At 37.2% G+C, this 14,864-nt stretch overlaps 1 protein-coding gene across 1 annotated transcript; it reads left to right on the top strand.

Annotated features, from left to right (window-relative positions):
- Positions 1-2,861: 2,861 nt before the first annotated feature.
- LOC129283228 (somatostatin receptor type 5-like) lies at positions 2,862-12,488 on the top strand. Its single transcript, XM_064101977.1, has one exon. It carries the CDS (start codon positions 4,740-4,742, stop codon positions 5,913-5,915), a length of 1,176 nt encoding a protein of 391 aa, XP_063958047.1. The 5' UTR covers positions 2,862-4,739; the 3' UTR covers positions 5,916-12,488.
- The last annotated feature ends 2,376 nt before the right edge of the window (positions 12,489-14,864 follow it).

Raw genomic sequence — 14,864 nt, 5'->3', positions numbered from 1 at the left:
GTAGACAGTAAAAACACTTGTTAAAAAAGTTAGGTAAATAATTATTTTTCTAATTCTTTGTGGGCTACTTGTCACACTCGGTGACACGACATTTGCTCCTGTGTCAATTGCTCTGGACTTTGTTTCGTCTAAGATATAGGTTTAGGGTTGTAATAGGGTTTTATATTTTAGGTCTAGGATAGGGTATAGTGTTAAATCCAGGGATGATATTGGTGGTTCCATTAGTGGGCGGAGTTTGCAGCGGAGCGATTGTCGTCGGAGCAATTGGAACCTTCACAACCTAATGCCTAAATCTCCAACATCGGATAACCTTTAACATTGAAGGGATTTTCCGGGCTCTTTTGAGCAATTTCTGGGCAATATTTTCCTGGGCCTCATCACATTTTATCCCTGCATGAAGGACATAGATTTGTTTATGTTGTACAATTTTAACTAGAAATTGGTCATTGCATTTTTAAGAAATACAGAATAATAGGGGGAAAATTGAAATCTGATGAAAATTGAAATCTGATGATGAAATAGCCTATCTTGGTAGCAGTATCAGAGCTGCATTGTTCTTTCATGGGCCCAAGATGAAAGAATTTCCAAATTATAATCTTTCAAATTTAATAGTTAAAGAATGGGGGAGGGTTGGGAAGGGGGAATAGAGTTTGAGAGAGAGCGAGAGAGAGAGAGAGAGAGATGGAGAGAGAGAGAGGGAAAGAGGTTAAAGAGAGATCCATAATATTTTTTCAAAAGGATGAAAGGGTTACACCTAGATTTAATTCAAAAGCAGTTCACATTAAAAAGGGGAAAATAGATCTTGTATAATAGCGAGTGTGAGTTGCGTGGATGTATGACAATCACGACAATGACAACTGCTTCATCTGTGGTTTCCATGACAACTCAAGGCCAATGCAGTGCTGGGTCTTTCAATTCAACTTTATATCAAAAGTGTATATGTTTCCATTTTTGATTGAGCTTAATGAAGTCATTGGCTATCAAATGTGGACTTCTTCTTTCATTATCTGAGATATCAAGTCATTGAGGACTAAAAAGAATTTTCTCCTTGAATCCAGCCAAAGTTACATACTTTTTTTATAATGTTAAATGCGTTGGTCATTTGCATTATTGATATATGAATATTAACCAATATAAGAAATGCATTTTCCTATTCCAATGAACCTTAATAAAAGGCTCAACAATTTCATGTGGAGCGTTGTGGCCCAGTGGATTCGTCTTCTGACTTTGAAACAGAGGGCCGTGGGTTCGAATCCCAGCCATGGCGTAATTTCCTTTGGCAAGAAATTCATCCACATTGTGCTGCACTCAACCCAGGTGAGATGAATGGCTACCTGGCAGGAATTTATTCTTTGAAATGCATGTGTGCTGTAAAAGGCTGCGGGACTAAAGTCAGGGTCCTTTGGAAGTGCATAGGGACGTCATGACATAATAGGTGGTTTCAGACCGCCTCGAAGTTCGTCAGTTCCAGGTATTCTCTGATCGGGAAATTTACCCCGATCAGAAAATACCAGGTATTTTGGTAATGTGAAAGCAAACTACGCGTAATTTCCCCGAAAGAAAATACCCGCTAAATAGTAGGTACTTGGCGAAATTACGAGAACTTTCGCGGGGATTTTTCCAAGGTCGCAGGTATTTTGGCGATGTGAAAGCAAATTACGGGAACTTTTAGCCCAGCGTGTCGTTGGGTGCGGCGCCGTGGGTGGCTGCTGGGCTAGTAGTTTTGAATCTCGCGCCTTGCCTGCTTATTAGACCATACTGCGCATGCTCCTAACTTCAGGAATTTATCCCGAAGTGTATGTTTCGGGGCGGTCTGAATGCAGGAATAATTAATGGGTATTTTTTAGCCTAAAAATGTTCTTGTAATTTAACGGGGATTCTTGTGATCGAGGCGGTTTGAAACCGCCTATTGTGATATGCGCTATACAAGAACTGTGTTATTATAATGATAATAATTCATGTTGCTTTAGATAGTTGGCTTGAATTTGTAGCTTGTTCAACAGATTCCTACCTGTAAAAAGTCTAAAAATTATCTTCTTTTTTTTCATTTGCAAAGAGATAAGTAAAATATCTTGAGACCATCAATACCAATGCTAAATAATGACATGTTAGGGTTATGTATTTGGTATAATGGGTTTTGAAAATGAAGGATGTGTTCATTGATAAAATTCCATACGCACTGAATGCATTACTTAAAATAATCAACATTTTCATTAATGATATTGCAGACATTAGAAAGTTAAGTGAATCATCATGATTGATGAAATTAGACCAGAATAGATAAGTTTAATTAAATATGTTTGTTACGAAGCTTCCTATTATCACACCATATTTCTGTTGATTACTTTTCACCTTTGTTTTGATACCAGCTATATAATCATTTTTATATTATTGAAATACCTTGGAATCCATTGTGATTAACAATTGTGTATTTGTTAAAGCAGTGAGAAAACCAATTACTTAATCATTATGAAGCTCAGAGTAATTTATTTTAAAATGCATTAGGAAATTGTTTTTGTTGCCAAAGCAGTTGACTATTTTGGAGGAGCAGCCCTCGATTTCATTTGATTTATTCATCTCATGTCATGTTGATTTATAATATGAATATTCATATATCAAGCCTAAAATCTAATTGGTTGAATATCACTCCAATCAAGTTAGGAAGCAAATCCATTCTCCAAACCCAAGACAAGACATTTCTATTCCACAGGCCTGTTCCATTTCTAGACAAGGGGTGCTAAACCCATCAAAATTTTCCTTTTTTTTTTTTAATTGTAAAGAGACTCATCGACTGATAGACGATAAGGGAGATAAAAACACACCAGGTACTGAATGCATTATGGTTTCCTAGTACACTGAATATATTCTTGGAGATGATACCAATAGTTGGATTCCCCCCTTGTTTGGAATGGATGAGTCCTCCTCACTCTCAGCCATACACAGACTCCCAGTGGTGGGGTAGTCAAGCCATCGCACGATACTCTCACAAATGTTACTTTACAAGCACTGTCTACCATGCTCCTGATATGCACTACTATGATCGATAACCCCTCTGCTTCTCATCTATCGAGCAGTTTGATCGGAAAGAGATACTTGGACTTATGCACCGCATCAGAATGCCTCTACTTTCTCAATCACACCTAGGGAATAGTTTTGAGCTTTGACAAATAAAATGCAGCTGTTTCACCTAACATTCCTTGTCATTTTTTTCTTCAACTTGTGTAACTGAATATTAAAGAGGATTGGTTTTCACATATTTTTCTCTTTTTTTTTTATAAAAAGGAGAACATATTCGTGTTATGATTGTGTGGAGGATGACTTGATGATTTCATACACCTTCAGGAAGAGTTTAACAGTGATGATATCATTTGAGAAGCAGACCCTTACAGCGTTGTGAATATTGTTGTATCGCACCTGGGACATGGAATAGGAAATATTGGATCCATAGATTTCATTCATTACATGACTGCCTATACTAACAAGAAGTGAAATTGAAAATCTTGGTCAATCACCACTAGCGAATGTATTAGAATGCAACAGCTTCACCTGATGACCACATCCATTGCGTCAAACTCCAGCTCTGAAGTGGAATTATCCTGACAATTTAGATCACAAATTGAATTCATTTTGGAGGTGATTTCACGGGAATATTATCCCCCCCCCCCTCATTTCCGCCCGGTATCCCCATGTGAGCTTGACACTATTGAAAGTCAGTTCTTGCCGGGTTTTGTTGAATTTGTAGAGTTCAGGGCACTCGTAAAGGCCGCTTCTGAAGGGTCCTCAAAGAGCTCAGAGATAGGAAGATGGGTTCGGCGCTTCCGCGTCTGTCACCCAGAATCCCAGAGGATTGATCATAAATCGAGCATCGTGCCACATGTCCTTGGAAATCATTTCTTATTTTTCTTGGATATTTAATGAATGATATTTAATTTCACCAATTCCTTCTTCCATCCATGCAAAGATGGTTATCCGAGGAGCCGTGCAGGTTGACGTATCAAATATTCATCAAGTGCTCTTGAAATAAAAGAGAGCATCAGTTGTACTCTGCATCCGAACCATCCATGGAAGGCATTGACGTATGTGCTTTATGTTTCATTAATGTTATTTAGCACGTCTTCACAAACCCATTGCTGTCTTTGTAGAGCTATAGACACGTCGCACGGTATGCTGATGATCTTGTCCCAGCGCCGCAGATCATCGACCTGCTGAAAGACCGACAAGGGAGAGTTAACAGCTAAAGAGGCTCCCATCCAACCTCCTGTCTCTGAACTTGAAATATTGAGTGAATATTGCTTGGAAAAAGAAATAAGTGAGAGAAAAGTCAATACCGGGATTATCCTGTAAATGTTTACCTCATCACGCCCGGAAGGAATTGCATAGTTTCTGTGACACGTGTGCCAACAAGACACCGCACATTTTTTTTTTTCAATTGATGCCCGGAGGAATTTATCCAATTTGATCCGCTTATACTTTGTGCAGTGAAAAGCAGAGGAAGTGTGAGCATATTTTACTCTATATAAAGTAGAACGAAGCTCTGAATTTCTGCTTAAATCAGCCTTGCCATCTCTTTTGTGACAGATAGCTGCAACATCAGTATCCTGCAACAATATTTGTGAGTACATTAAAACAATGTGACACTGATGAAACCAATTGGTTGTATTGTAAAGTGGCTAGATTGCTTAGCGGTTGCATGAAAGTAAAATTTTATCGAGGAATTTTTAAAATAGGATTACCTAACAATGACGACGGTTGGGTATGCCGATCCTGCGATCTTGCAGTTTTCCAACGGGACATTCGTCTCAGTGTCTCCGATTATTGTCATCTTGCAGAAGATTCTGCCTGGACTTATCGGGGTCTTCTGCACCGTTGGTCTCCTGTGCAATGGATTCATCATTGTACTTCTACTGACGTACTCCAACATGAAGACTCTGGCCAACACGTTCATCTTCAACCTGGCTTTGGCCGATTTCTTCTTCATGTTTACCTTTCCTTTCCTCGGCCATCAGATGTGGCAGAGCGAGTGGATATTCGGCCGTGTCTTGTGCAGAATCCTTGTTCCATACGACACCATGACGCAGTTTACCGTCGTCTTTTTCCTCGTCGTCATGGGTGTGGATCGCTACCTGGCCATCTGTCACCCTATCCGGTCGATGCACTATCGGACGATCTTCAATGGACGTGTGGTGAGTGTAATGGTGTGGATCTGTTCGTTTTTGGTCTCTTTACCCGTGTGGATCTACACCGATCAGATTACGTACTACGGGAACGGCCAAAAGATTCATCTGTGCTTGGCGCTAGCAACCAAGCACAATGAAGATGTGAACAACTTCAGTTGGTGGATAATCTATACACTCTTTTTTGACTTTTGTGCACCTCTGACTATAATCTTTGTTTGCTACTTTCTCATCATCTGGAACTTGCGGCACAGTCCTCTGCAGGACATCCGCAACACTTCACGTCGCGCCAGCCGCAAGGTAGCCATCTTGGTCATCTGCATCGTGTTTGTCTTTGTATCCTGTTTCTTACCATTCTTCATCATCCAGTTCATACAGAGTCAGACTGATCCTTCAGAGTTCACCGATGCACTTCTCGTCGCTTTCGTCGTCAGCTGGTTTCTCATGTACAGTCATAGCATCATCAATCCCATCGTCTACACCATGCTCGGGGAGAACTTTCGCCAGAACCTCCCGCGGCTCTGCCGGAGCATTTTTCACCGGAAAAGGTCCAACAGCCGCCAGAGCAGCATGCGCACGTCCAGCATGTACCTCCGGCGATCCCGCGGCTCCATAAAGTCTTGTAACAGTAGTACGGAAGGCACGGGGCGCATCCATACAAACGGCTACCTGAGTATTAGTCCTAAGATAGCCATTACACATCCACCACCAAAGCGTTTACCTCCTGATGATCCGGTGTGACTTCCTGCTCAGAAACTCTTCTCAAGCCATCCCCACCTCGAGAAAATTAAACAAAGTGCATGCCTATGAACACTCTGTTATTTTCGTTGGAGGAATTACTTAGGAGTTCGGTTAAGGTTTGTGCGACAAAATGGTTGGGAATGTACGACAAGAAACTTGTATTCAGTCATATTTTGCCTTTGCTTTATACCTCAGAAAATCTGTGGTAAGCCTCATGTTTGCTGTGCAATTTTGTGATGTTCACTTTACAGGTTTTGATCTCGATTATGAACAAACAAACATTTAAACAACTTTAATTCATTTTAGGATAAGGTTATATTTCCCTTTGAGTTATCTTGTAGATTGTTATTAAACTCATTTTTGAATGAGTGTCTACAACTGGGAAATTATTTCCCCTCGTGTATGATCTTCAGTGTGTACAGCAACTAGTTAAAAAAAATACAGTGGGGATCAGTCTATGAATTATAAATGTATTGACATTTTCTTTCTTTTGAATTATAGATAAATAGCGGAACAGCTCAAACATAATCAATTATTGATCAGTGTTATAAATGATAAAAGCCATGTGGGAGGCTTTGCCCCAGTTCAATGTTTGTCAAAATTTAAAGTTAAAGAATTCTTTTCATGGGTAATTTCAGAGCATGACGTCGATTTAGTTCAATGATTTTAAAAGGGAATTATATCATTCTTCTCATTCCAAGTTTATATCAGAATTTGATTAAGATATAAGATTGTAATGAGGCAAATTTGCAAAATCAAGTTCTGTTTCCCCCACACATTCATGTCTTGTGCCATTATAAACATAAAACCTTCAAATTTTCATTAGGCATCAATTCATAAGTGCAACTCTCCATTGAGATTTGAAATGGTTACTACTTGAAAAGAATAGCTTTAATGCTTTGGACCCGGAAATAAGAAGCCTACCAGAATATGGGATGTCAAACAGATTACAGTACCCTTTTTATGGATTTTACAGAATGTTATCATTTAAAAAAGGAGACAATTTCCAGTTCAAGTTTTTTTAATTTTCTGAAAGACATGAGAAGAAAACAAGCAATGACCAGATGCTGATGCTCGATACTGAACATTATTTAGCATTGCATCGGTCTTGCTTGTGTTTTGTAGAGTGGATTTGTGACATTTAGAATAAACAACATCCTCAGTCAGAATCCATTCAAATGGAATACAGATTAGGTGAAATGTATTCCCAAATGTTCCACCCTATTCAATTCAGGGCAGTTATGACCGTTGTAGGGGGTCTATTTTTGCATTGAATTAGGGCTTGCTTGTTACATCTAATTTCTCATGTGTGTTTAGCCGAGGTTAACTTCATTTGATTGGAAAATGCGGCTGTTCAACTTTTTCGGGGGTCGTGAGATATAAGCCCCTATCGAAGGTAGTTTAGATCCCTTATTCGGAATGCTTTTTACCAATTATGATTACTTCAGAAGCAATTGGGGTTTTCTATTTCTGTTAACATGATTACAGTAATCTTTTCCCTGTTTTGATTTGAAAAGTATGTCACCGGCTTCTGTCCTTTTTTTGATAGGGAATTGTTAATGAAAGAATCATGCGATTCCAACTTTCACATAGAAACAGCATAAATTGTATCGCAATAACTCAGGTCTTTCTGGAACTGCCATGTTTTAGTGGAAAACTTGCGATAACCTGTCGGGGAGTCCCATGGATAAATAATGCTCATTCGTCGCTGTTCTCTGCAGAACAGAACGTACAATTTTGCTGTAAAAATCTTTATATTTTTAAAACAATAGAATTTAAAATCAAAGATAACTTTATTATCAGATCAATATGAACACATTTTTTACAGTTAATTCGTGGCATTTTCCTTTTGTAAAATTCAATGTAAAAACCCCACAAAATGCTATCAAAAGTTACACTACATTGTAATTAATGGATAAGTTTGTGTGGTCTATTGTCCTCTGTATCATTTAAAGTAATATTTGTCCATTTATGAATCTAATGATTAAAAATAACAATTATGTCATTTATTTACCCACAGAATAGGGGATAGCCAGGTACAATTTTTTTCAACCTTTAAAGAGTATGTGCCTAGTAAGGAAACAAATTTGATGATTCTTATTCAAAGTTGCAATCAAAAGAAAATGTCATAAAAGGAATACCATTCATCAAATCCTGCTCTTACTTTGAATGAATATCAGTATTCACAAAATGTCATAGTCGTGAGTTGTATAGCAGTGAAGAACAAAAGGTTTTAATAATTTGGAACGTCATATGGGGCTCATTCATTTTGCGGGAGTTTCTATGGTTATACTGTGTGCCGATGAACTCTGACTTTAAAATCTTTCAATGGGGGTAAATCAATAAATAGTCGCCATGGTAATCATATTTGCTTCTCATATTCAAGTTTTGCGTTTTCAGAAAGAGAAATAATCAAACGTTAAGTTTTCTCATCTTTTCTTTTTTGAATTGAGATCTTTCTGCGTGCGTCCTGCTTCATTATTCCTTCGAACATTTCAGAGTTGACATTAATTGAAAAGTAATAACGTTGCATCTTCATTAGAACTTAGCCTTTTATACCCCTTTCATAAACCCAATAAAACCCAATTATGCGGCTAATGGCAGCATAATTTGGTCGTAAAGTCAGAGGAGGACAAGAGTTATCCGCATTATTCTGATGCTGCTATTATCCGCATAATAGTGGCATCGGGACAAGATTTTGAGTTTATGAACGTATTTCCAAATAATGCGGATAATTGCCATGGTGCGGTCACAAGGTCACCCTTTTCCAACACAACCGCATTGGAGGGGGCGTGTCCAGTTGTCATGACGATTATCCGCCTTTTTCAGGACGGGCGCCCGTAAAAATAATTTATGGAGTTTGTGAACGCAATTTTTATTGAATTATCCGCATTACTCTTAGGCGGCTAATTGGAGGATGTTTTATGTTTTATTGGGTTTATGAAAGGGGTATTAGTCTCCATAGTTTCCAGGAATATTCACTATTCATGAGAAGAGAAAAGTCATCGGCCTTTCTGTGGAGGTCTCACGCTGCAGCATTCATATTTGAAAGTACTTGTCAAATACCATGGATGTTCCTTCCAGAGCAAAAAAACAAAGTACTTGTGTTTGCCAGGCCGACTTCAAAACAAATGCTTTTATGATTACCATGAAAATTGACAGAGACTGAAAGTAGTCATTCATATTTTAGGCCTTAAGGAGGGGGAGAGGGGTAAATGCAATCATTTAAAGACCTTGTTTTGTTCAAAATGAATCAATTGTAAAGAGCAATTATATCAAAGAAATGTTATTATTCTGTAAGTAATGGGATAATTTATGAAACCTCACAACTTGTGAGTTGTGCATACATGTGTTGTTAAAAAAAATCATACGTATCTGGAAATCGAAAAATGAAGTTGTTTCTCTGTAACATTAAATGATGGGTTGGGGATTTTACATTTTCATTTGGAATGACTCAGATGTATGGATATATTGGTTTTGAAGAGTATTAATATGTTAATGATTCCAATGTTTCTAAGATACATAGTCTACTACTACTGCTACTACTACTACTACTACTACTACTACTACTACTACTACGACACTATTACTATTATTACAACTACTACTTTTACAAATAATACTATTATCACTGCTATTACTATTTATACACTGATAATGCTGCTGCTACTGCTACTACTACTACTAGTACTACTACTACCACCACTACTACTACTACTACACTATTATTACTATTACTACTACTGCTACTTCTACTACTACTACTACTACTACTACTACTACTACTACTTCTACTACTACTACTACTACTACTACTACTATTACTATTACTACTACTACTGCTACTACTACTACTACTACTACCTCTACCACCACCACCACTTTCATTACTACTTCTGTAACTACTTATAAAACATTTGCTACTGCTACTACTTTTATTACTGCTATTCTACTACTACCTCTCCGACCATCACCCACCACCACCACCACCACAACTACTACTTCTACTACACCACCATACCACCGCCACTCCTCCTACTACTACTACCTCTACGATCATCACCACCACAACTACTACTTCTACTACACCACCATACCACCGCCACTACTCCCACTACTACTACTCGTACTACTAATACTACCACTACTACTCGTACTACTAATACTACTACTACTACTACTACTACTACTACTACTACTACTTCTACTACTACTACTTCTACTACTGCTACTGCTGCTATTGCTGCTTCTGCAGCCACCACTATCAGCTTCTACTATTATCACTACTGCTGCAACTCCCACCAGACTAGTGCAACAATGACTACCACAACCACATTGCTGAGCAACTTCTATGACTAAATTAAGCACTACTGGTACTAATTCTGCTTCGTCTACAGCTTCCTTGCCCGTTGTCCCCTAAGTATCGCTATTCCCCTGACTTGAAATTATTTTCTCATAATTGAAAATGCATTCATAGGGACAATGATTTTCCGTTTTAAAAGAAACGGAAAATCCGTTTGGTTCTTATACTTCTCATGCAGAAAATCATGGAATTCACCTTTGTAAAAGGGAATTCAGGTTTTTGCTGTGTATATTCCCAGTGACGCAAAGGAATTTCCATTTTTAGATCAAGTTGAAACGGAATTACAGATTTTCAGAAATGGAAAAGATCATTTTTTGAAACGGAATATCACTGTCTCTACATTCACATGTCAATCTCAAGAAATTCAGAGTTTTCAAGCCCCAAAATGTGAAAATTCTGAATGAATAAAGTTGATGGCAGAAAGCCAGATTACGTGTCTAAAGTTACAATGTAGCTGCAGATGGCGATTCATATCAGTGAGGTATCGAACGTATGGTTTATTGATGTAGCAAGCTAGCTTTATCGATTCATGTACGCTGTTTCCCCCTGCTCCAAAATCAAATTACCTCACATCTTCAATGCAGCGAGCTCATTTTTGTGCTCCATTCTCTTGTTCTTACCTCTCATTGCTTCACAGAAATCAATTTGGAAGTGTGACTGATTTGTCTTTTTTCTGTTACCCTTATTTTGCTCAGCCGAGTTGCATCAATTGTTCTCTCCTTCATTTCATATAGCGTACTATCTTGTTTTGGTCTCTATTTATGTCCATCCTTTCTCTCTCTCACCTACAAAGAGGAGGAGGAGGAGGAAGAGGAGGAGGAGGAGGAAGAGGAGGAGGAGGGTGAAGGGGAATAAGAAATATTTGCTTGAGCAGGATTCAGCAGTGTAGCTAGCAGAATCGGGGGTGCATGGGCGTGCGACCTTTAGTGCCTGTTGCATGACTTCACAAAAGAGCAAAAGAAAAAGTAATCCATAACCAAGTCGAGAGTGGAAGCATTCAATGTCCAGTGTTTTATATAAATGCCGACGCACACCTTACGATTGGTCTGCAACCTGATTTTAGAATAAAAAAGTATTAAAACTTGATGTGAATATTGAGACATGGAACATCTCAATATGTTAAGTTCTAAATCATTGTATGAATACTTATTTTCAAATATGTGATTATGCTACTACCATCATCCTTATTTGAATAATAATCTCTAGTCAGAATGACATCATAGCAATTGTACGATTGGCTACGATTTTAAACCAATCGGCCTTTACTCCAAAATAAGGGCTTGTAATCATCCAAAATTGTCATATTAGTATTCTTACAAATGATATGATTCTTATATAAAAAGATACTTGAAAATAACTTCAGAAAGGTTTAGAACAGAATAAATGAGGCTGAAAAACTAAGAAAAAAAACCCAGTAATGAACACAAAATGAATTATTTAGTATTCAACATTTTGTCATTCAATTTATCCATCAAATCAAATCAATAGACCAAAAGATGACAGGTATTGATTTTGATAAGCGTACAATTCCTTATTATGACCACAAGAATGGACGCAATCCTCAGTGGGATAGCATATAGCAGAATGACGTACGTCAAAATATTAAACCGCAAACTTTTATATGATCATCATATAATGATAAAGAACACAGTATTTTTCTTTTGACAGAATTTTCTGCAGATGTTCTCTTTCTCTGTCTTTCTCCCTCTCCTTTTTTCTATCTCTCTATCTCTCTCTCTCTCTCTCTAAAATAGAAAAATATTGAAAATTATTTTTTTTCTCTTTAAAACCTCTTTCTGATGTTTTTTATACTCTTTTGATTGGCCTTTATCCTTCCACAGAGTGTTAAGTCGGATTACTTTTTCTTGCAGCTCTCAATCATAATAGTATAGGCCTATATATGCTCATCTTGGATGGGAAGTGCATCACAATTAAAGCATGATGTTCTGTTGGTCTCTATATCTTTGATTTTTTTTGTAGTATATATATCTTTGAAATTTAAAGTGTAGGGTAGGATTATGCTCTGACTCATCTCCCAAACAACATGGAAACCATCACTTCTCATTCCTCATAGTTAGAATAGAAATTAGTTTATGGATGTTTTAGTCAAATATACATTTCATGCAAATGATAATTATCAATATACATAGCGTTGTAACCATGTCATTTTCATAATTGTTCTTTTTATAATCTTTTCATCATTGTTACTTTCAATCTACTGATAATTTACTATTTGAATGTATTTCATAATTACTTTCAGAATGCTAATGCATAAAAGAAAATTTCAAACAAACTGAGTACTGTTATTATGAGATCAAACGATGCCGTCATTATTTGTTAGATAAGCAGAAGGTAAAAATAGTTGTTTGAATTTACTATTTGAAAGTATTTCATAATTACTTTCAGAATGCTAATGCATAAGAAAAAATTTCAAACAAACTGAATACTGACATTATGAGATCAAACGATGCCGTCATTATTTGTTAGATAAGCAGAAGGTAAAAATAGTTGTTTGAGGCGGCCAAAGACCAAGAGATGATTATCTAATATGAAACAGAATTCCAGTGAGGTTTGTAATCACACTGACCTTCTGAATAATTTGAATTAAGGTGAATTGAAATATGGTGGAATATGGTAGTATTTACAAATCATTCAAGTTTGATCACCAGAAAGGGTCGATTTACAGTCTTAGGAAAACATTAACCTTATAAAATCGAGTTTCCATTTGAGCAATCTATTCCTGATGAAAAGTCACTATCATCACCATGAAGCTTCTACTTGCGTGTGTTTCACTATAGCTTTTTGTTTAGTAATGATGAAAGCTTTTTTTTTTAATTTAATGTCAAATGTTTAATGAAAATTGAAACTATATCCGGCTTACACTTGAACAAGTGACATTGACAAGGAAGTGGGCTTATTTGGCGTAAAAAGAGCACTTAAAGAACAGCTATCGTTGTATCTCATGGTTGGGTTAAAAAATGTCAATATGAAGTGATCAGATTCCATACTTCAAAAGAACATGTGTTATACAACATCTAACTATTAGTATGGTAATATAAGGCAGAAGAAATAATTGTTGTTAAAGCACCATTCTCATTTTTGTTATTTATTAAAAGAATATGCATTCCATGCAATTTAATAATTTAGTCGGACAAAGACAGGACCTGCAAAAAGCCATTGATATCAGGAAAGGATAAAGGTTTTTTTCTGGCCCGGGAATTCATCTTGTTTCAGCTGCATTTAGTCTTTGAGCAAAAGCAGCCTATTTTATCTAATTTTCAGGTATCTTGTTGATTTTTTAATGCAGTGGCGCATAAACGCACTGTAAACACAACCGTGATTCTGCAGAAATGTGTTTCAAAACACGTTTCTAATCATAATTCTCAGGATAAAAAAGTGGCGCATAAACGCACCCCAAGGTGAAGGCGTTGGAGCTCATGAGGTAATCACCATGAACGGGGGTAACATAACACATCAACAATTTTTGTTTTCTTCAGGGAAGTCAAATGTAGCCTGCATGCTGCAACATCTAATGTAATTTGAGATGTCCGGTCGGATACGCTGCAGGACCTTAACCTTCAAGGACAGGCCTGCGTCTTTGAGAGAAGGTTAGCTTGTGTTAATATGATATAGAAGATGTCCTTGGTAATATTCTTCAGGTTGGAGTGAGGACATTGGCCTTTAGAAGGACCCTGTCCAGATTATTAACCCATTGCCTACCAAACTGGGCGGTGCTTGAATGTAGCATATGGGAATTAAAACATTTGGAAGTCAACCGGTTAATTGTGGAATGACAGCACGTTGTGAGGTTTGGGGCATGGCTTGAATTCCTGGCTCAAGTTTTCCAACTGCTACCACTACTACTGCTGCCGAGCTGAAAATTATACTTAACTATTACTATTACTACTACTACTACTACTACTAATATGACTACCAACACCACTACTTCTCATTTTTCAACTGCAACTGATGCTTTAATTATGGCGTTACTACCAATATATATGTACTTTACCGTCACGACTACAAGTACTATTATTGCTGCTGCTGCTGCTAATACTGCTATTATGACTATTACTACTATTACTACTTCTACTACTACTTCAACTACTATTACTTCTAATAGTACTAGCTCTACTTCTACTTCTACCACTACTTCTCCTTCTTCTATTACTACTACTACTATTAGTTCTGCCGTACTATTTCTTTCTCTTTTACAACACCAATGCTGACAGTAATGTTTTACTATCTGTATTTAACAATATTTCAACTACTACTTGTCTCACTTTCATGTAATCTTTTACAAAATGTGATTCAAAGCAATGGACTGGAGAAAGGGTGAAAAGTAATTTCATGTCATTACTTTAGTGTAAATCTCCATATTTTTCAAATCAGAGGTAACACAATATAGCCTTTGAGGAGTGCTGTGCTGATTTTTTAAAACAATATCTGATTGCACATGAACTTTCGTAAATTTACACTGTAAAATGCAACCGTCACACCAACGAAACCGACTCACGACAGGCCAAAGCTATTACGTTATTTCAACCTACATATCATCTGTTGGTTTGGAGACAGTTTTGATGATG

The sequence above is a fragment of the Lytechinus pictus genome, chromosome 1 (genome assembly GCF_037042905.1).
Source record: "Lytechinus pictus isolate F3 Inbred chromosome 1, Lp3.0, whole genome shotgun sequence".
Classification (NCBI taxonomy): Eukaryota; Metazoa; Echinodermata; class Echinoidea; order Temnopleuroida; family Toxopneustidae; genus Lytechinus; species Lytechinus pictus.
This window is presented reverse-complemented; position numbering and strand designations above follow the sequence as displayed.